At 47.7% G+C, this 23,403-nt stretch overlaps 1 protein-coding gene across 29 annotated transcripts in view; it reads left to right on the forward strand.

The window, feature by feature from the left end:
• The window catches only part of SCRIB (scribble planar cell polarity protein), a 212,188-nt gene that overhangs the window by 98,962 nt on the left and 89,823 nt on the right, over window positions 1-23,403 (forward strand). For 18 of the 29 annotated variants that reach the window (XM_032762915.2, XM_075063333.1, XM_075063340.1 and 15 more), the window contains 5 exons: window positions 6,918-7,037; window positions 7,342-7,398; window positions 15,748-15,804; window positions 16,890-16,973; window positions 22,657-23,067. In XM_032762915.2, the coding sequence (XP_032618806.1) occupies window positions 6,918-7,037; window positions 7,342-7,398; window positions 15,748-15,804; window positions 16,890-16,973; window positions 22,657-23,067 (729 nt within the window). The remainder of the gene's footprint in view (window positions 1-6,917; window positions 7,038-7,341; window positions 7,399-15,747; window positions 15,805-16,889; window positions 16,974-22,656; window positions 23,068-23,403) is intronic. The other 11 variants (XM_075063346.1, XM_075063347.1, XM_075063351.1 and 8 more) reach the window with 4 other exon arrangements.

The raw sequence follows: 23,403 nt of genomic DNA on the forward strand, positions 1-23,403 counted from the left end.
TTTTGTTATTACCTTGGAGTTTTTGGCTAGCCGTTCTTCAAACTCCTCTTTGGCTTTTCTTATTACACTCTTTGCACTTAAGCTGGCAGTGTTTGTGCTCCTTTCTATTTGCCTCACTAGGATTTGACTTCCACTTTTTAAAGGAAGTCTTTTTATCTCTCACTGCTTCTTTTACATGGTTTGTTAAGCCACGGTGGCTCTTTTTTTTTAGTTCTTTTACTGTGTTTCTTAATTTGGGGTATACATTGAAGTTGGGCCTCTATATGGTGTCTTTAAAAAGGGCCCATGCAACTTGCAGGGATTTCACTTTAGTCACTGTACCTTTTAACTTTTGTTTAACTAACCCCCTCATTTTTGTATAGTTCCCCCTTTTGAAATTAAATGTCACAGTGTTGGGCTGTTGAGGTGTTCTTCCCACCACAGGGATGTTGAATGTTATTTTATTATGGTCACTATTTCCAAGTGGTCCTGCTATAGTTAGCTCTTGGACCAGCTTCTGCGCTCCACTCAGGATTAAATCTAGAGTTGCCTCTCCCCTTGTGGGGAGTAATTGCTAGCCACTGACACATGATGAGATTCTGAGGATAGCATCATTGATAAAGCCCCCTTTCCGCCATGTGATCACTCCCTGGAGCCTGAACTGTGTTCCCCAGGCACAGACAAGAGCTATGTTCCAGCTGTTAAAGTGAGCATTGCTGTATTTTTTCATGGTCAGGGTCTGAGGCTGGAAAAAGGAGTTTTACCCACAGAGCCTCAGAACTGCACGGTCCATTGGGATGAGGTGGTCCTCAGAACCAACCCTTTCTTAAGGTAACCCTCTCTGATAGAGCACAAGAGTGGTGTCTTCTTCGCGTAATGCAGCTGTGCATTCCACTTAGGTGTGGGCACACCCAGTGCACCACAGCCAGAGAGTTTTGCTCTCTAGGACACCTCATGGCCATGTCCCCTCCCCTGACTATATGAGGTGGTGCCATCCCTACGCCCCTCAGTTCTTTCTTACCACACTTGCCTTCTCTCTGCAGAGCCTACAGAGTCATATTGTCTTTGCCCATCAGCCCTGGGAAAGGATCTGGCTCTGGCTCAAGTTGATGGCCTTGTCTTTGTTTCCAAATGATTTCCATGCTGCCGGGCTTTTCCTCCCCTTCAGTACCAGGGGGTTTCAAAATGTACTAAGTTATTTTGTAATGCTTTGCTGCTTCCCTAGGTATCCAAGAGGAGTTCTTGCAGGAAACCCACAAATTAGAGGATATCCTGCAGCTGTCTGCCCCTGGGAGAGTCACCCTCCCTATTAATGATGCGCTCCTGGGACCAGATAAAGCCCTCCAAAGCATACTGGCTTCAGTACCACCTATGGCTAAGTGCATGGAAAAGTGCTACTTCCTTCCTGTGCGGGGATTTGAGGGTTTTTACTCCCATTCAGCCCCAAATTCTCTGGTTGTAACCATGGTGAACAGAGCCCAGCAGGGCTGGGTTAAGTCCATCCCGAAGGATAGAGACTCTAAATGATCGGACATCCTGGGCAGGAAGATTTATACCTCATCTGTCTTACAGATGCTAAATGCTAATTAGCAAGACTTGCTGTCCAAGTATGATTTTATGAACTGGACATCTGTGTCGAAATTCACAGACCACCTGCCTGAGGCCTTGCGAGAGTAATTTCGGGCATTTGTCACCAAAGGATACTTAGTGGTTAAGACATCCTTGCAGTCCATCCTAAACGTTGTGGATACCGTGGCCAGGGTGATGGCCTACACGGTCACCATGAGTAGGGCTTCCTGGCTGCAGAATTCAGGCATGCCCCCACTCTCCAGCAAGCCAGTGAGGATTTGCCCTTCAGCCCAGTGCTGTTCTCAGACAAGACAGTTGAGATGCTGCACTCCTTCAAGGACTCCAGGGCTATCCTGCAGTCCTTGGAGTGTATACGCCAGCGGTGCAGCTGCGCCGCTGTGATATTCAAGAGCAACACCAGCAGCAGGATTGTCCACAGCACCTGTTTGGCCAGCTTTCCCCTCTTCTGAGACAAGGGGCTACCCCAGAAGGGGGAAGAGATCCCACAGGATGAAGCAGTTGGGCTTGGGGTTTGGCCAGTCCTCATGCCCTCCCCTGGTGCCCTCCAATCGCCCATTTTGACTCCTTGGTCCAGAGCACCGTTCCAATCGTTGCTCCTCTCTCCCTATTCCCCTTCTTTAGGGAGAGGCTGGCTGCTTTCACAATGCTTGAGGCTCGATCACCACCAACAACTGATTCCTAAGCACCACCAGATCAGGCTATGACATCCTGTTTCTCTCCACAGCTCATCCCCTCCCTCCTTCCCTGTCTCTCTTCAGGGACTCCTCTCATGAGATACTGCCGCTTGAGCAAGTCTGCTCTCTGCTGGTTTTGGGAACGGCGGAGAAGCTTCCGCCAGAACACCAGGGTCATGGCTTCTACTTCCAGTACTTTCTGGTGCCCAAGCCATAGGAAGGGTAAGACTCATGCTCAGCCTTCGTGGCCTCAGCAAATATATCGGGTCATGAGATTCTGAGTGGTCACTCTATCAGCTGTCCTTGCTGCATTGTCTCAGAGTGACTGGTTTTCTGCTCTGGCCATTCAGGATGCCTACCTTCACTACAGACAGTTCCTTCAGTTTGTCGTGGCGGAGCGCCATTTTCAGTACAAAGTGCTCCCATTCAGCCTTTCTTCTGCCCCCTGGGTTTTTACCAAATGCATGGTTGTTGTCATGGCATATCTCAGGAAGAAAGGAATTCACACAGTCCTGCATATGGATGACTAGTTACTGAAGGGCAGATCCAGAGTGGAACTTCTTGCTCATGTTGGCATCACACTGCACTTGCTTGACTGTCTTGGTCTCATGCTAAACACCGGAAAGTCAATGTTGGCTCCCACTCAGAAAATTGAGTTCACTGGGGCCCGTAGTAGTGTCACAGTCGTCCCTACCCCCTCTGGTTTGGAGGGAGGCCACACTGCCTCACTACATTGCTTGGATCACAGCCTCGTGTCAGGAGAATTAGCAGAATAGGCATTAGTGTCTTGTCTTTCATAACAGAGTGGAACCCCAAACAGTCAATAGGCCTCAGGCAGTCTATTGGCTCTACCCTCAGGCAGGGCTGAGCTAATGAGCAGTCTTTAGGCTCAGGCCTGTAATCGGGCAACACAATAAAGCAGTCTAGGGGCTCCAACCCTTTGGCAGGCTGTCGTCCTGGATCTAGCAGGCGACAGACAAATGCAGGCAGGGGTGGGGTGTCAGGCGTTGGGGGACGCAGGCCCACCAGATTCCACTACGTCCCAGTCCAGGGCCCTAACAATGGCGAGATGTCTCGCCTCGGGATCAGCAGGGAACCTGCCGCAACATGCTGACTGGCTATTAAACCACAAATACTACCCAACTGAAGTCTGGTTTCCCTGGGCTACTTCCCACCTTAGTCATCTGTTTTCCAAATTGAAAAGTCCCAATCTTATTAATCTCTCCTCGTATGACAACCGTTTCATACCCCTAATCATTTTTGTTGCCTAATCATTTTTGTTGCCTTTTCTGAACCTTTTCCAATTCCAATAAACCTTTTTTGAGATGGGGCGACCACATCTGCACACAGTATTCAAGATGGGGCATACCATGGATTTATATAGAGGCAATATAATATTGTCTGTCTTATTATGTGTCCCTTTCTTAATGATTCCCAATATTCTGTTTGCTTTTTTGACTGCCACTGTACATTGAGTGGATGTTTTCAGAGAACTATCCATGATGACTCCAAGATCTCTTTCTTGAGTGGTAACAGTTAATTTAGACCCATCATTTAGCATGTAGACTTGGGATTATGTTTTCCAATATGCATTACTTTGCATTTATTAGCACTGAATTTCATCTGCCATTTTGTTGCCCAGTCACCAAGGTTTGAGAGATCCTTTTGTAGCTCTTCACAATTTGCCTGAGACTTAACTGTCTCAAGTAGTTTTGTATCACCTGCAAATTTTGCAACCTCACTGTTTACCCCCTTTTCCAGATAATTTTTGAATATGTTGAATAGGACTGGGCCCAGTACAGACCACTGGGGGACACCACTGTATACCTCTCTCCATTCTGAAAACTGACCATTTATTCCTACCATTTGTCTCCTATCTTTTAACCAGTTATCAATCCATGAGAGGACCTTCCCTCTTATCCCATGACAGCTTACTTTGCTTTAGAGCCTTTGGTCAGGGACCTTGTCAAAGTCTTTCTGAAAATCTAAGTACACTATATCCACTAGATCCATCTTGTCCACATGCTTGTTAACCCCCTTAAACAATTCTAGTAGGTTGGTGAGGGATGATTTCCCTTTACAAAAAACTATGGTGACTCTTCCCCAACAAATTATGTTCATCTATGTGTCTGACAATTTTGTTCTTTACTATAGTTTCAACCAGTTTGCCCAGTACTGAACTCAGGTTTACTGGCCTGTAATTGCCAGGATCACCTCTGGAGCCCTTTCTGAAAATTGACATTACATTAGCTATCCTCCAGTCATTTGGTACAGAAGCTGATTTAAATGATAGGTTACAGACTACAGTTAGTATTTCTGCAATTTCACATTTGAGTTCCTTCAGAACTTTTGAGTGAATCCCATCTGGTTCTGGTGACTACCTGGCTTTCATCCCCCTGTTCAGGGAAGATCAGTCTTTTCCAATGCCATGATAACAAGATTCTTAAAAGGGCTCCTTTGTCTACATCTTCTGATCCAAGAGTCAGTTCCTGTGTGAGACTTTAACACGGATGGAGCAGCTTTGATGGGACCTCTGTTCAAGTCCATATTTTGTCCCTTTCCACATGTGTGTCAAAAATTGCATTCCTGGTACAGATAACAGCCACAAGAAGAGTCCATGAGTTGCAGGCTCTAAATGTGAACCTATCTGGAGTTCCCCAGCAGTAAATACACGGTTCTCCAGAGACAAAGTGACTTTATGACCACACCCAAAATTATTGTTTAAAGTGGTTTCTCAGTTTCATTTGAACCAGGCGGTATATTTACTGGTGTTCTCCCCTGAACCACATCCATCTCTGGAGGAGCGGTGTCTCCATCCATTAGATGTCAGGCCACATCTAGCCTTCTATCTGAACAGGACTAAACTGTTTTGTGCTTCACTTTGCCTGTTTGTGTCATATGGCAAATCACATGAAAGGTCAGGCAGTCTCTTCACAATCTCTAAACGGCAGACATCCTGCATCAAGATGACATATGAAGTAGCTTTGGCTACGCCTCCTCAGTGGGTGTGAGCTCATTCTACAAGAGCACAAGCAATGTCCATAGCTTTCCTCAGTGACATTTCCATGTTGGATATTTGCAGGGCTGCTATGTGGTCATCCATACCTACATTCTTGAACCATTATGCCATCACTGCATCATCCAGGGCAGATGCAAGCTTTGATAGGATGGTCCTGTGATTCTTGCTTACATAGACTCCGAGCTCCACGGGGTGTACTGCTTGTGCGTCACCTAAATGTAATACACAGCTGCATCTACTGAAAGAAGAAGAAACGGTTACTTCATGTAACTGTGGTTCTTCATGATATGTTGCAGATGTGAATTACTGAATGGCTCTTGCTCCCCCAAGCCTGACTTTGTCTGGTACACACCACCCCAACACAGACTGCTGGGCATGCAGGGCCTAGACAGACATCGCCACTGCAGACGCACTCAGAGGTCTTAGGCATCCAGTGCCAGACGGGCTGCAAATCACACTGCTAGAGAGTTTAGGAGAACTCCCCTTCCCGTGCCCAATGTCAACAGGTGGAACATTCCAATGCTGCCAGCTGAGTGGTACGGCCCAACTGCTGGTACAGCAGTGTTGCTGCTCCCCTGTCACTCAGTTCCTTTGTCACTGCTGACAGCTGAGGAGCTGTCTCTGGATCCCCCCATGCCCCTGCCATGAGGGGCCAGGGACGGTCAGAGCCGCTCCCGCTGCCCTATGATGCTCGAGGGACAGTCAGAGCCCCTCTCCCCTGCCACGAGAGGTCAGGACTAATCAGAGCCTCCTCCCCCTGCTTAACGAAGGGCCAGGGCCAGTCAGAGCTCCCTCCTCTCACCCCATGAGAGGCCAGGGTCAGTCAGAGCCTCCTACCACTGCCATGAGGGCCAAGGGTAATACCAAAGAGTCTCACCTGCTTCAGGTGATACACTCATTCCCAACAGATCTGAAACATAATACTTCACATCACAAGTAGTCAGTTATGTTTTGTCAAGGTCCAAATGTCTTGGTCAAGATATAGTCAAGGTCCAGACTCCATAGGAAATTTTAAAAAACCAGTATTGATAACAATAAGTAAATAAAAAGATTTCAGGGTCCATTCCAAAGCGGCTGGCAGTCCAGATTTGGCCCATGGTCTGCCTATTGACTACCCCAGCTCTACATGTTACATAGCCCTAAAATTGTTTCCCATACAACGATATCACAATAACCATGACAATCAACTACTTCTTAGCTTTTGGTGGAGGCCACATGTGACCCTTCTCTGTGAAATCTTGAGAAGATGGTAGGCTATGGGTGACATACCTGTTTGGGCCTGGCTGTGTCAGGCCTCCCATCTGAGATCCTCCTTCCTTGTGAAGTGCTAGGGTTGCTCAGAATCCCTCTGCTTCCCCAGCCCCCCAAATTGTGTGAGGGTACCTGGGCAAGTCAGAACACTTTCTCAAAATGTACCTGTTTGACACCTGGGGTTGTGATGTTTGTCTCCATATTCTGAGTGCCCTTGTGCACATGAGTGAGATGGTCTCTGTGGTCTGGGTACCCTAGGGGATGGGGAGGGTCTGAAGAGATACATGACTGTAGTCTGTGGGGCGAGATCTTCTCTGTGCTCTGAGTACCCAGGGGACAGGTGGGGTCTCTGTGGTCTAAGGCACTGGCTTTCCTGACATGTGATGTTATCTTCTTTTTTGCAGATGTCCCCAGGAATCATTGCCAACCCCTTTGCAGCTGGCATTGGCCGCAAGAACAGCCTGGAGAGCATCTCCTCCATTGACCGTGACTTGACCCCAGAGGAGCTGGAGATCCTACAAAAGGTGGGTGCTATAACTACCTTCAGGAGAATGGGATGGGGCAGAATGGTCTCTGAAGCTCTGCAGTGTTTTGCTTTGGCCTATGGAGCCTGCGCCATGGTGGATGGGTCCCCTGGTAGAAGATTTCACTCTTCCCCATAACTCCTGTGCACCTGCTGTTTCCATGGGATTGGAAAAGTGGTAATGCTTCTCCCAAAAGTGCTCAGGGATATGACTCTCATATCTTCTCCTATGGGGGTGATGGTGCTGCCCCTAGGGCAGGGGTCATTTGAGGATCTGGCTCTCTGATCTTCCCCTTTGTTCCCAGGAGATGGAGATGGTGAGGGAGGCGACTCAGTGGGAGAGAGAAGAAATGGAGAAAGTGGTGAGAGCATTTTCACACTGACATTCTGACCTTGACAATGTGTTGGCCAAGGTGATGAGTTCTGAGGGAAATGCTGCAGAATTGCCCTAAGCAGAGCACTACTTCCCACAGGAAGCTCTGGGTCCTCTCCTCACCTTGCGGTATCAACTCTCTCAGATCACCAATATCCCCATCTCTCCAGCCCCTCTATTTTTGTCTTCCCATACCTCTTTTCTCTTGCTTCATTGGGACTATTCCAGCATCTATAACATCGTTTCATGCTGCACTTCACTGTACTTGTGCCTCAGTCACAAGATAGGCCCCCGCTGTAGGAGCAGAAGCCTTTGTTCTTTGGATTAGATGGGAGCCCCAAGATGATCAGTTCTCTCCAAACAGCACCATTAACTGCGCACCGCTGGTAAAGTCAAAGGTGGGAACACACAATTCAGATCTGCCTCTATTTTAAGGAGACACAACTGCAAGTCCTGGTTCAAAATGCTACATCTAAATTCAAACAGTCCTTTACCTATTTAAGAGCAAAGTAATGCACACTGAAAACAATAATCCCAACTATACATACAAAATGATGGCGTCTAAATGAGCTGTTATTGCTCAAGAAAGAGATCTTGGAGTCATTGTGGATAGATCTCTGAAAACATCTGCTCAGTGTGCAGCAGCAGTCAGAAACAATTAGGAAAGGGATAGGTAATAAGACAGAAAATGCCATGATGCCGCTATATAAATCCATGGTATGCTCACACCTCAAATACTGTATACAGTTCTGGTCACCCCACATAAAAAAAGATACATTAGAATTGGAAAAAGTTACAGAGAAGGGCAACAAAAATGATTAGTAAGGCTGTATTTATGTCATGGAGGTTACGGAATCCATGACTTGCAGAGAACTCTGTAACATTTTCTGTTTTGGCCCCTGGGGCTGCAGGACTGGAGATGGCAGCCAGAGGGACCCCAGCAAGGTTCAAGATTCCAGCAACGGGCAAGGGCCTCCTCAGGGTCCTCCTGCAGGGTTCCAGCAACAGGCGACAGCCTCCTCAGAGTTCCTGTGTGCGCAGGGGGAGGGGAACCCCACAGCTCCCAGCCACCATGGTGGCAGGAGAAACCATGGAGCCACAGCAGCAGCAAAAGTCACAGACAGCTCATGGCATCCATGAATTTTTGTTTGTTGCCTGTGACCTGTCTGTGACTTTTATTAAAAATAACCCTGACAAAATCTTAGCCTTAATGATTAGGGAGATGGATCAGCTTCCATATGAGGAGCAATTAAAAAGACTGGGACTGTTCATCTGAGAAGAGAGATGAGTAAGGAGGGGATATGATGGAGGTCTATAAAATCATGAATGGAGTGGAGAAAGTGAATAAGGAAGTGTTAATTACACCTTCACACAACACAAGAACCGGGGCATCAGGATCCCACCACAGGCAATCGAAGCGGGGGCAATATTCGAAGCGGGGGCAAACCTGAGGCAGGGAGTAGTGTAGGAGTGTGTAGTCAGGTTCCAGGCCAGGATCGATACCAAGGATCTGATTTCAGTGTCCAAGTCAGAAGGCAAAGTCCAAATCAAGCTGCGGTTGAAACCAGGAGTTCAGGAGCAAGGAATGATTATGACAGCTACAGTAATCCAAAACTGATGCCTGAACACTTTTTGGAACTTTTTGACCCATCAATTGCTTTGAAGATTTGGACCAAAATCTTAAACTGTGAAGGGAATCAGATTATGAGGGTCTGAACAACAGACTTTTGAATTTGATTTCAGGAATCTTTAGCGTTTTTGTTCACTTTGGTGATTTTAGGCCTGTGGCACCAATAATCTTAATTTTAAAATAAAATATAACCATTTATTCTCTCATCTTGGTGCCCGTCCTATGTAGCATGGGGCATGGTCACTTGCTTGGTTAATCTAGAGTAAATGGTGGATTCTGTGTAACTTGAAGACTTTAAATCATGATTTGAGGCCTTCAGTAACTCAGCCAGAGATTAAGGGTCTATTACAGGAGTTGGGTTCTGTGGCCTGTGATGTGCACGAGGTCAGACTCAATGATCACTGTGACAGGATCCCCGGGGTGTAGCCTGGGAATGTGGGATCGCTGTTCCACCTTAACTCTCCAGCTTGGGCTGTGTCTCACAATGCTTTTCTAGTGACAAGCAGCAAACCCCTCCAGGTTCTGTAATCACTCAGCACAACCGCACATGGAACCCCACACCCAGCTAGATTGCATGAATGCTCCTAAAGCCACTCATGAATCACACAGAGAAAGGCATCAGCCCAATTCCCCCCAGCTCGCAGCCTTGTACCTCAGGAATATACCATCTTGTACTGCTCAAGATGAACAGTGCAAGTTTTTTAATTGGTTCACCACTTCATCAATGGAAAGTAGATATACACCAGCCTTTGTAAACCTGAACAGATTTACCAAACACTTCAGGCAAACTCACTGGTAAAAATAAAACAGGAAAACAAGTTTATTGACTACAAAAGATAGATTATAAGTGATGGGCAAAAAGTCAGAGTTAGTTACCAAAATAAAATATAAGCACGCGTTCTAAACTCTCAACCCTATTAGACTGGGCAACATCTAGATGAAGCAGTTTTTCTCATCCCACTGGATATTGCAGTTCATAGTACACAGGTTTCAGCCTTGAAACCTGGGCCAGTCTCCTCTGTTGGAGCCTTCAGTCTTCTGAGAGTGTTTGTTGCTTGCAGCATAGGCGGGGTCAGGAGAAAGGCCAAGCATGGGCCCTTGTGTTCTGTTTTATACCCTTGGTCCGCGTACTTGTAGAACACAAGCCCAGGCACTTCTGGGGGCATTGCTGAGTCACCAGGCAAGGTTGAGCAATTCCCCTGGTGTGGCCTTGTGCAAGTGAGTCATTGAATTGTAAGTCCCTTGCTGAACAATGGTTGGTGATGTTTGTTCAGCACTCACCTGAGTGTTGGTTACCTCCCTCGTCATTGTCTTTGGAGAGCTAGTACCTGGGTGCTTCCCAAACCCACAGCAAATTTTAGTGAAAACTATACAACACAATTCTTATAATTTTATATGCATTAATGATACACATATTAGGTGGAACAGTGGGTTTCAGCAGATCATAGTCTTTCCCACGATACTTCACATGGCATGCTTTATATGAAATATCAGAATTATACACAAATGATGAATATGGGGGTTACAGGGCGCTCCCCTGAGGTGTAGGGTGTCATAATGACGATGGTCCCTTCTGGTCTCATAGTCTATGATTATGACTGACCGCACAGAAGCAAAGTTTTAAAGAAGACTTGAATAAAAAGGAGGGTGGGGGTTCCCTTGTATTAGGGGCTCCCTAGCATTTCCTTACTGCTTCTTGACAGGCCTACAGCTTAGTCAGACCATGTCAATTTCTGCAGCCAGCTCTTGACCTGTCCCTGTCCTGACACCTGCAGGGCAACCACATGCATAGTTTTCCAGGGTCATAGAGTCCACACCCTTGACTCATCAACCACAGAGGGTTTGTTGTTGCGCTATGCATGATGCTTGTACCCCTTGTGAGTTTGTTTAAGTGTCATTTACCTGTCAGGTGATGGCATTTCCTCCCTGGGAGAGCTATACCTTTCTTCTGAAGTGTTCCGTTTATTACTCTTTGAAGACAAAGCAGTAAAAGTACCTCAAATTTAGGAATATAAATTGAGAGCATAGGCATGTAGAATCTGCAGTCACCAAATGCACACTTAATTTAAACTAGAAGTCACACCTTTGCAGCTGCAGTAATCTTCCACACATTCCAGCCCCCAGGGGCTCTGCTCATCAGCAGGATACAGGGCCAGGAGGCAGCCCTGTTCTCCCAGCAGCTCACACAGGTGTGCTTTGGTAATTTTAATGCTCTGTTGTGCTGAGCTGGAGGAGTGGGGCATGTTAAACTCCAGTCCTTCTTTAAGAACCTGTGCAGTCACACCTGTAGGACTTGGCGTCTGACTCATTGAGCTGCAGAACTGCCTCGAAAGGCCATGTCTGTTGGGGAGTGGGGTGCGGGGGCTACATGAGTGTTCTTGCGTGAGGTGATGTCCTTGTCTTACTCTGTAGAAGAGAATGCACGACCTCAGCTCCTTCACCACTGCCACAGAGAGCAAACAGAACTCGTCTTTACCTAGGGAGTTTGTGGAATCTCCATCCTTAAAGGTTTTTAAGGCCCATCTTAACAGAGCCCTGGCTGGGATGATTTAGTTGGTGTTGGTCCTGCTATGAGCGGGGGTTGGACTAGATGACCTCCTGAGGTCTTTTCCAACCCTAATATTGTATGATTCTATGAGCTTTTCCTGCTCGTCATGCTGCTTTCCTCACAACACCAAGGGATGCAGTCTCATAGATGATATAGGTCACCTCCTAAACTGTCTGTTGGGAAATACCCTCAACAGTGTAGGAGCAGGATCCCATGCCGTTTCTCCTCACAGCCCTCAGCATCAGTCTCTCAACAGTGATTTTGAGGGTCCATTTGAGAGTTGCATACTGATGTGCACCACATCACTAATCCATCCCCCCAATCCCCTCCCTTCAAACCTTGTCACTCGTCTACTCATGCCTTGATGACTGTCTCGCCTCAGCAATCCAATACGTGAGCAACTTCTTCCAGTCACTAGGACTGTTAATCAACTGGGAGAAATCCTTGCTTCAATCTGCACAGCGTATCACCTTACCTGGAGCATCCTAGACTGCACTCAAGCAGAGCCCTTCTTCCAGAGGAGAGATTTTGCAAAATATGAGACTGATTAACAACACTCAATGAGCAACTTATATAGACCACAACACTTTTCCTGCAACTACTAGGCCTGAGACTTCATTGATCTACATCGCACCTTTTGCTTGTCTGAATGTGAGACCCTTGCTGCTCTGGATGACAAGAAGCCACACAGAATAGGCACAGCCCGTCCCTCTTTGAGTGCACCAACAGCTTCAGTGGTGAGAGAACAGGGACAAGGTCCTCAGGCAAATGTCCTTTACTCGCTCTTCCTTACCCTCACATGCTCCACCAATGCCTCTGAGGTTTTCATTGCAAGACTTCAAAGTATTTGGCCTGTGGAAGCCCTGGATGTCCAGAATCCATATAAATGTACTGGAGTTCAGGACAGTATGATGGTCTCTCAGGGCCGTCACCTGTCCCTGCAACATCATGTAGTATAGGTGCTTACCAACAGCACCACAGCCATGTACTACATCAGCAAGCAGGGAGGAGCACATTCCTGTCAGTCATCAGTCGAGGCAAGAACATTATGGTTGTGGTGCATCCAAAATCTTCCCTATTGTTCTGCACTTCATGAGAGGAAAACATGGAGGCAGACTTGCTCAGCAGGAGATCTCAGAATCAGCACCAGTGGTCCTAAACCAGTGAAGGATAAAGCGATATTTCAGAGATGAGGTAACCCTGTAATAGACCTCTTCACAGCTGAACATAACACCAGATGCCATGTGTTCTGCACAGGAGCGCACAGAGAAAAGTCTTATCTTGGATGTGGTTCTCCTGGACTGGAGCCAACTTCTATATGCCTTCTCTCCCATCCTCCTCAGACTCAGAGTCATAAGGAAGATCTGGTTGGACAAAGCCAACATTATATTAATAGGCCCAATGTTGCCTTGTCAGGACTGGTACCCAGATCTTCTACGCTGTGTCTGCTGCCTCTCTCTCTCCAGATGCCTCTTGCAACAGCAAGGGAGGATTTTGCATCCTGACCCAGAGACACTCCATCTCACAACATGGAGATAACCTGCTGGCTATTGTGGACTACTTTGGCTCTCAGAGGGCCCCCAAGCCTTTCTATTGCAACCCCATGATACTTAGGAATATAAATCAGAAGTAGAAATTGTAAAAAATATATAAGAGAACAAAAGGAAAAATCTGTGGCCAGCAGAATTAAGAACAATAAAGAGTTTTTAAAGTCTATTAGAAACAAAAAAGAATCCTGACAATGGTATTGATCCATTGGTAGAAGGAAATTATAGAATTGTCAACAATGCAAAAAAGGCAGAAGTGTTCAATAAATATTTTTGTTTGTATTTGGAAAAAAACAGAGGATATTATATTATGTAATGATGATGAAATTCTCCATTCCAGTAGTAACTTAGGAGAATGTTGTACAGCAGCTTCTAAAATTAAAATTTTTAAATTTATCTGAGAGTTTTCATAGAACTGGCTGAGGAGGTTTCTGGGCCATTAATGTTGATTTTCAATAATTATTAGAACACTGGGGAAGTTCCAGAAGTCTGGAAGAAAACCAATGCTGTACCAATATTTAGAAAGCATTAACAGGATGATTTGGGTAACTATTGGGCGATCAGTCTGACATCGATCCTAGGCAAAATAATGGAACAGCTGATATGAGACTCGATTAATAAAGAATTAAAGGAGGGTAATGTAATTAATGCCAATCAGCATGGGTTTGTGGAAAACAGATCTTGTCAAACTAATTTGTTAGCCTTTTTTAATGAGATTCCAGGTTTGGGTCATAAAAGTAATACAGGGGAGTCGCAGCTTACGCAGGGGTTAGGTTCTGAAGTCAGTGTGTAAGGCGAAAATCGCGTATAGTCAAACACTCATTGAGTGGAATGGTGAGCAGAATCACCCACACTACAGATACAATATTTAAATTGTTATTTTTCTCTTTTTTTATTTTGTTTTGCCGAGCACATATAGTTAAAATTGCGTAAGTTAAATGCGCCTATGATGCGGCTCCACTGTAGTACTGATGTAGTATATTTAGATTTGTGTAAGGCATTTTATTTGTTAATTCAGGATATTATTGATTAAAAACCTAGAACACTACAGAACTAACATAGCATATATTAAATGGATTAAAAACTGGCTAGCTGATGGACATAAAAATGTAATTGTAAATGGGGAATCATCATTGAATGGGTGTATATCTAGTGGGGTCCTGCAGGAATTGGTTCTTGGCCACTCACTATTTAAAATTGTTATTAGTGACCTGGAAGAAACCATTATACCTTCACTGATAAAGTTTGCAGGCAAGACAAAGCTTGGCGGAGTGGTAAATAATGAATAGGACAGGTCATGGATCACTTGGTGAGCTGGGCACAAGTGTCAATTCATGGAAACTTATCTCCAGGTCCTAGATGTACAAGAGAAAGTTTTGGTTTTGCCTGGAAAAGACTAAGTCTTTTAGAAAATCTAATAGAATATTCATAGCTCATGGGGAGCAACGCCAGAATTCCATTATCAAACAGACACTTTCATATTGAATAAGGAGATGTATGAAATATTGTCTCATCTTAGCTAGGAAACCAGTACTTCCTGGTTTAAAGACCTGCTCCATGATAACCACTGCAGCATTCTTGGTCTGCCTTAGTCGGGTTACCTGGTGGAGGGGTGCAAAGCAGCAGTATATGCATTCATCAGGCACCACTCTTTGAACTTACCATCATACTCCAACTCTCTGTTTGGGAGATGGGGGTTTGAGTGCTTATATGCCTTTGAATGCTTGCTAATTACCTGCAAGTGGGAAAGCACAGAGGCTCTAGAAGAGGAAAGAGAGGTTACTTACCAGTAGCTGTTGTTCTTAAAGAGTTGCCTTTGTGCATTTACACTACCTGTCCACCTTCCCCTCTATCTTGAGTTCTGTAGAACTTCAGTGGTCTGCTGTTGGGGAGAAGGGCTAGAGGTGGTTGGGGGTGCACTCCTTTGTATAGACCAGGGCAATGAGGTCACCCTCATGGGAGATCTCTTGTGCTTCTCCCAATGGACATGGATTTTCATGGCAGTTCCACAGCTCGAAGCCCGGGGCGCCACGTCCCACCAGTATGAATGGACAGAGGTGACTCTCAAAGAACAACAGTTACTGGTAAGTAACCTCTCTTTTTCATATGCAGGCCCAGAGTTGGGGGAGGGATCCTTTTGAGCTGAATCATTGCCACCCAGGTGAGACTCAGTCATGGTCTCCGTATGCTGAGTGACAGAGAACTGAGCAGCACAGTTCAAGTCTGTCTTTATTCTACCATAGTTCCTGCCTTTCCTTGCCCCTGGAGGGATGGTGGCACTAAGGGGCTAGTGCCTTATCATGTCTCCCTTCCCCTGATGATTGCCCAGCTGGTGCCATGTGGGGTCTTTTCTCCCTCCCTCCAGATAACTTCCAGGCTTGTTTTATGTGAGATCTCTGCTCCCCTTCCCTGATAACTGTCCAACTTGTGCTGTGTGGGGTCTCTGTTCCCCTTTCCTCCCCTGGTAACTGCCCAGCTTGTGCTGTGTGGAGTTGCTACCTCTCTCTCCTTCCCTTGATGGAGGGACTGTCCCATGTGGTGCTGACCCCTTTGCCTCTCTCTTTGCTTGTGCTGCTTGGATGCTGTTCTGACTCTGTCCTGTTCTTATGGAAGGAGAGGATGCGTAGGGAGCGGGAGGCAGCCACGCAGATCCTTGAGGAGGAGGCAGAGGTGAGGAGCTTGGTGGGAGGAGGATTGTAGGGGTGCAGAAGAGAGCCACAAAGATTATTCAAGGGGTGTAGAAAATGCCTTACTGTGAAAGAGGGAAGGTGGGGGAGAAAATGTCTTTTATTGAACAAACTTCTGTTCATGTGAGAGAATAAGGCTTTTGAGCATCCACAGAGAAGCTTGTCTCTGTCACCAACAGAAATTGGTCCAATGAAAGTTATTCCCTCAACCACCTTGTCTATCTAATATCCTGGGACAAACAAGGCTAGAACATCACTGCGAGAGACTTAAATAGCTCTATCTGGTTAGCTTATCTAAAAGAAGGTGGAGAGGTCACTTGATTACAATAAATAAGAACCTTCATGGGAAGAAAATACTGTATATTAAAAAGCTCTAAAATCTAGTGTAGAAAGGCATAACAATTACCAATGGCCGCTTGCTGAAATCAGACTAAGTCAAATTAGAAATAAGGCAAAATTTTCAGCTATGAGCAAGACTAACTGTTGGAACAAACTGCTAAAGGGAGTAATGGATTCTCCATCTCCTGATGTCTTCCAGTGAAGACTAGATGCCTTTCTGGACGATTATGTAGTCAAAAACAAATTGGCTCAATACAGGTGTAACTAGGTGAAATTTTATGGCCTGTGTCATTCTGGAGATGAGACTAGATGATCTAATTGTTCCTTCTTACCTTAAAATGTATCCGTCTGTGAGAAGCCCTGCACCAGAGACTGGGGCATTCAGGGATGGATGGGAAATCCTCAAGTCAGGCATGCACAGGAGAGGCAGAAGAAATTATGGGAATTTGGAACACTGGCAGGGGCATTTCCTGGGAGACAGTGGGTTGGCATGTGCTGTGTATTGCTTTTTTCCAAGCTGAGGCCTAAAGTGTTTCCTAGGTGACAGTGGTTGGGTCACTGACTGGACTTTTTCCCAGGCAATGAGAGTTTTCCCTGGAGATGAGGCCTTGCTTGTTGATCGGCCCTTTGGCCCACGGGGGAGCTGCCCCTCTTTCTTTGGCCTGATCCCTCCTTCTTGCCTTATCCCACTCTTGGCCTGACCTCTCTCTGTTTTTCATTCCTCTCCAGAACATCAGCAGTGAGCCTTTGCGACTGGACTATCGGACCCTGGCAGCTTTGCCCAGCAACAACTTACCAAGAGTCACCCGTGCTGTAAGTGATGGGGTCCTCGCTGAAACTGTGGATGGGCTCATGCTGGAGGCTAGCCAGGGATGGAGACAGCCAATAAAAGAGTTCCCCGGGGAAAGAAAAGGAGAGTGTGTCCTGATGAGGACGTGGCCTGTGACCCTGAGAAGCAGATAGTACCACAGGCAGAGCTCGGTGTAGGCTCCTGGGTGGGGTGGGGAGCCGCTAGTGGCAAACAAGGTGCACAGCACTACCCACCAATGTGGGACAGTGAGGAGAATCCCAGATCCAACTGGAATGGCGGGAGGCTACACAAAAGGACATGGCAACCACGTCTAAGACCTTCCATGTGTCAATCCCAGGATGGAGGGGCAGGGGTTCTTAGTTCCAGGGAAGGCTAACTGGATTTCACAGCTTGGTTAATGCTGCCTTGAAGGTAGGGAGGCCACAACCCCCTTCTGTCTCTTCCATCACCCACACTCCACATCTCTTCCTTTCATCCCAATTCCATCGCCAGCGAGCCCTACTTCACTGTTCCTCTCCTCCCATTGCCCTGGGCCCTGTCTTGACTCTTCTCCTCTCCTGTTCCCACATCACCTGGGCCCTACTTCCTACCCCAGTCATCTCTTCCTGTTCCCTTCCTGTTCCCTTTCTCATAGTCCCTGTTTTCCACCTCTCTGCTCATTCCTCCATTGCTTCACCTCCTGTCCTGTCCCATTCCATTTCCCAATATCATCCTGAGACTCCACCTCCCCTTTCCTTCCATGCCTACCATTGCTTGGCTCCACATTCCCTTCCCTGCCATTCCCCTGGCCCTGCCTCCTTGCCTACTGGTTGTTACTCACACAGAAAAGTCCCACCAGGAAAGAATGTAATGTATTTTTAGCATCTTTTAATGTGACTTAGCAGCTGGAATCAAGGGGAGAGCCGGCCCCCTGTAAGCAGCTGTCTCTCTTCAGCCCGCCATGACGTGCCCCGGGAAGGACTGCTTGGGAACTGCTGCCCTACTGGGTCCCTGCCTCAGACTGGGAGTTTCTGGGGGCTGTGGAATGCAGGGCTGCACAAGCTGCTATTTTGGAATGTGAGGGGACAGCAGCAGCAGCATCTATAAATGTCTCATTTCAGACGGAGTGGCAGCTGATGTCCATGTTCATCTCCCTCCAGCTGTCCTGTGACCGACCCTGTACATACCCCTGATACAGAAAGCATGGAGTTGGGGGCTGCAGGGGTGGCAAGGGTGCTGGTTTTTCCCTCTGGAGGCACAGTTAGTCCACTTGGCGTATGGCAGGAAGCTCAGGATCAGGGCAGCTGGCAAGGAAATGAATTGGTAATTTATCAGGTTTTTTACAGCCTGACAATCAGGTTTAATGAAGGTGACTATTTCTGTTTCCTTGTTCCCACAGCAGCATTAGCTCCCAGTTCTTGCTATGTGTCTGATTCTTCCAGCTGGTTGCCTTTCTGTCTAATCAAGCTGTGTCTGTCGTCTGGTCTGTCTTGTTTTCGATGCAGCATGAGCCCTGGTTCAGCCTATAGGGCCTCCTTTACTCCTGGCTGTGTTAGTTTCATTCACACTAATTCCAGCTGGGGCTAAGAGAGCCTTTTAGCCAATTTGAGAAGGGTGGATTTTACTGCAGGAGAGTGACAGAGAAAGCCAGTGCCATCTGGAGTGTCTGTGCCTGTCTAGCTAAACACATTTCTGAGCGATGCGGTCCTTCTGGAGGGGCAATGAAGAAGGAAGGTCCAGCTCCCCTTGGAAACTCATTGTTTCTCACGCTCCTGGGCAGAGGTGGAAATGATAGAAGGCTTGGAGCTGCGACAGGGCTCTGCTCTGGGTCCCAAATGAGATTTCTCTTGGGAACACCCCAGAGAAGGGGCAAGAATTTAAGCCCAGGGGGTGGCAGTCTGTTTTGCTGTGTATAGGCCTCTCTGTGTGGGTTGGTGTCAGGGGTTTACTGCGAGTAACATGGTTTGTATTTGTATGCTATACCTGTAAAAGCCAGCCATGAATGAGTCAACTCCAAATGGTGCACAGAGTTGTTCCCAGTCCACAGAGTTGTTCCCAGTCCAAATAGCTAGGCCTATTTGTGGTCCCTGTGTCTGAGCTGCGTCTGTGTAGTACCCAGTGCAGTGGAGTTCATGGGCAGTGAGCTTGGCTCTTTCATAGATTTGTAGATTCTGAGATTTTTAAGGCTAGAAGGGACCAGTATGATCGTGTACTGAGACTTCTTGCTTAACACCGAGTGACCCACTCACCCAGGACCAGATTAAAGGTGAAGGGGGTCCTGGCTGTTATTGTTCTGGGAGCCCCTTTTTGCATATTCACGATCTTTTGTGCTTTACCACTGCCCATGCCCAGGGCTAAACACTCCTTTGTTACATTCCCTTGGTTATTTCAGTTCCAGTTTTCAAACGTGATGGACCCATTATAGAGCTGAGTGAAAGTTAAAACAAACAAAGCCATTTGGATTTTGGCACCTAACTGGTAGTAATAGACATCATGATGCTATGGCTTTAATTATCTAATCACCTATACAAATTAGTTATATTTTGGGGGGTGTCATGGGAATCCCAGGCTGGGTGAAGCCAGGCAGGACTCTGGTGCAGTGTGACTTCCCACAGGGTACCCTTGCACCATAGCAAGAAGCTTCTTTGGCTTCTGCACTTCCTGGGTCTGACCTCGGAGGGTTCAGCCCCCTGTTCACCTTGTGAGCACCCCACAGTGAGTCCCTCTGGATGGGACATCTGGGGAAGCCATATATACCCCCAAAGGGCCCTGCCCCCCAACTCTGCAGGCAGCAGTGACTCTCAGCCTGCATGTAACACAGAAGGGTTATTAGTCAACAGGAACACAGCGTAGAACAGAGCTTCTTAGCACAGAAATTGGAAACAGCAAAGTTCATCTTCGGGGGGGATCCAGGGCCTGGTGCCCTGGACTTCCCCCTCCGAGTATCAAAACAGGAAACTGGCCAGTTTCTGCCAACCCATCCTCTGACCCCCCTGTGGCTCTTCCTCTGTCATTTGTCCCTTTCCCTGCAAAAGGTCACCTGATCTCTTTGCTCCCAGCACCTTGCAGGGCTGGGGTGGTAGGAAGGGAATCAGTTGCTAGGTTACTCTCTGTGCCTATGGTACTCACACCTGTCTTCTGGGGGTCTCTGCAATGATTGTACACTCTTATTCCACCACCCAGATACTTAAGCAATACATAGGGGAAAGTGAGGCACACCCTGTGTTCAGAGAAAACATTAAGACCATTCCAACTTGTTCGCAGGGGCCCCTCAAAATCTGAGGCCCCAGGCAGCAGCCTCTAAAGCTCCAGTGTTAATCCAGGTTGGCCTCACCCAGTGACACCTGCGTCAAGCCTATAACTCTGGGTTGAGGCAGAGCAGATCTTTTAGAAAGATCTTGATTTACAGACTCCAAGGAATGGAGATTCGACCATAGTCCTAGGTAAATTATTCCAATTGTTAAATATCTTCATTGTTAAAAATCTGCATTTTATTTCTAGTGTAAATTTATCTGGCTTCTGCTTCCAGCCACTGGATCTTGTTCTGCCTGTTAGATTCCAGAGCCTGACTGTGCTGGCAGAAGAGGATTAGAGTTCCTGTTCTGGGGCAGAGTGATGGACCAGGACAGACTGACTGCATTATCTCTGTATTTGCTCTGGGGCGCATGTTTTCTCGATCTCCCTGTGCTAGAACAGGAGCCCAGCTCTTGAGGGATAAGACTGGGTCAATGGCACAATTTTAACAGATCCTCAGTTGCCCAAAATAGGAGCTGTGCTTGACCAGTAAAAATAATCCAGTGAGAGGGAGAAGGAGCGGAAGCTGGGAGTCCATACCCAGAATGCACGGCAGCAGCCCTGGAGATCAGTCTGAGAGCTGGAGAGGCTCAGGAGCTAGCGATGTGGATGAGCCAAAGGAGGGGAGTTTCTGAGGCATCCTACCAGTCAGTGCACTTCTCACTTTCCAGACTCAGAAGAGTTGCATTCGCCTTCCCTTCCCCACAATGCCCGAGAAGGACAGTGCTCTCCTTCCCCCTATGTGGGCAAGACACGCTGGTGTGGGACTAGTGGGATCTATGCTCTCCCATGCCCCAGGGTCTCAGCCCAGGTAGAGTTCCATGGTGTTAGAGAAAAAAGCAGGGAGGAACATGGCGTGGTAGGCATTGGCTACACTAGGAAGGGTTTGCCTATAGTTAGACTGGCAAACCTAATAGAGATACAGCTGAGACAGGCAACAGCATTCTTTTGCCAGTGTAGCTTATACCAGCTTCCCAAACGAAATAAGCTATCCCAGCAAAAGGGCTGTTTTGCTGTTATAACTTCATCTGCACAGAGTTTTTTCTGGCATCACTCTGACAGTTAGGGGTATGATTTTCTCTCTCTATAAGTGTCACCCAGCCCTCAGTGTCTGTGGAAACCTGATACGAGCCATCACTCTCCCCTTTGCTGCCTTAGCATGGGATGAGGTAGGCTGGGGGTGGGAAGAGGAGAGTGCCAGGAATTTCTGCGTGTCATCAGCCTCCCAGCTGCCAATATAGTCACCCACCTACCCCACCCTGAAGGGCTATTTTTGTAAGTGTCACCCTGACTCGGGCTGCAGAACGTGATCGGAGCAGAAAGGGTCTCACAGCTCTTTAGCCTGCTTCTGGATGGAGGAAGTTGGAGTACTGGGCTCTGACTCTCTCCACTTCCCTGGAGGGGGCTCTGGCTGGGCACCAGGAGACTGCCACTGAGAGTCTGGCCTCTGCAGTGTTAGAGGAGGGAAGGTCAGTGCTTCTTCCAATAAAACCACTGCGGAGAGGGTGAATGGAACCTAGGGGAAAGCTGGGGCCTTGATGGAGCAAGACTTCCCTCAACCTTTTAATGCCCCATTACGGCCGTGACTGTGGTGGGCTCAGAGATGTTCGTGCTGCCTTTCGTTGCAGAAGAATTTGTGTGGTGATGGTGAGATGCTTTTGTGTGCACTGTAGTGAGGTGGGTGTTTAGCCTGTGTGATGGTGGTGAGCTGCTTTCATGTGCATTGTAGTGAGGTGAGTGGCATTAGGCAGTGTGATGATGATGAGCTGCTTTTGTGTGCATGATAGTGAGTGCAGGGACAGTGAGCTGCGGTGTTAGCCCCTACAGGGGCAGTGAGCTGCTTTCTTGTACGCTGTAGTGAGGTGAAAGGCTTGAGCCTGTGCCTGTGCAGTGACAATGAGCGAGTGGATGGTGCCCTGGCTATTTCCTTGCATGTTCTTCCCGGGAGCCTTTCCTGTTTAACGCCCTGGAGCACGTGAGGAGTGTGAGCTTGAGGTGTATGTGTGTGTATGCAGGTTCAGTGTGTGTCTCTGGCTGGAAGCGTGGGCTTAGTAATTTCAGGAAGTAGCCAGGTGTTATGTGACATGGATGTGCTTGTTGTGTTTACTCTCTTATATGCAAACAGAGCAGGAAGCTATCCTCTTGGGCCCGTTGCATGGGATCCCATAGGTAAGGCCTTGCCAGGAGGCATGGGAATTTTGCACACCTCCATTGCACATGATGCTGTTCAGCATTGTGATTCCCCTAGTGCAGAGCCAGGGAGCTGTGGTGATTGGCATTGTGTGTGGGAGCTCTCCTGTCCCCAGTGTCTAGGAGTGATGGTGGCAGTGATTGACACCATGTTTGCTGCCTCCTCTCCCTTACGATGGCTGTTCTTTCTTCCTGTTTCTGACCCTTTTGTTTCCCTCTCAGCTCGTTCAGTGTGATCGAGCCAGCTCTGGAATGGAGAGTGACTGCGCTATGCTGCCTCTGCCAGTGGCTCTGGACAGCCAGAATTCAGACCCTGGCCCAATCGCAGGCCTGAGCAGCACTGTAACTAGCCCACCCCAGGACCCGGCATCACCTGGCAAGCACAAAGAAAGGGCAGCCCTGGTCCTGCTACACATGCAGGAGCCTGTGGGCTGCCCCCTGACCCAGGACCAGCAGCCAAAGCCTCAGGAGCCAGATCAAGAGAGTATGGTCGACTCTCAACCAATTCTCTTCAGTGAGAACCCATTTGTGGTGGCTAATCGAAGGGGGAAGGCAGCAGGCAAGGCCTGTCTGGGGGGCCCTCCCCTTGGCTATGGTCAGGGGGGAGTTCTGAAGACCAACCTTTACTCCAAGGCAAGCAGCCCTGCAGCATCTTGTGTGTAGCATGCGGTCACACAACTAAAGCCCACCAGTGTCCTACTAAATCAGTGAGCATGCTGGATGTTGGCAGCACAAGACCTGTGCAGAGGCTAACCCCACCTAACATACAGCAATGTCATGTGCCGTGTGTGTTGTGTCGCAGTGGACTCCTGAGGGCCTCCCACATTGCTGTGTGTGGGCGCTTGCCATTCCCATAACAGAGAGCGGAAGTGCTGGGGTCACTAGTGTGCCCCACCACCAGACACCTAGTACACAATGAATGAGCCCAGTCTGTGCTGGGTGGGGGAGGGTCAGTGACACGGGAGTGGG

Source organism: Chelonoidis abingdonii, chromosome 2, assembly GCF_003597395.2.
Source record: "Chelonoidis abingdonii isolate Lonesome George chromosome 2, CheloAbing_2.0, whole genome shotgun sequence".
Lineage (NCBI taxonomy): Eukaryota > Metazoa > Chordata > Testudines > Testudinidae > Chelonoidis > Chelonoidis abingdonii.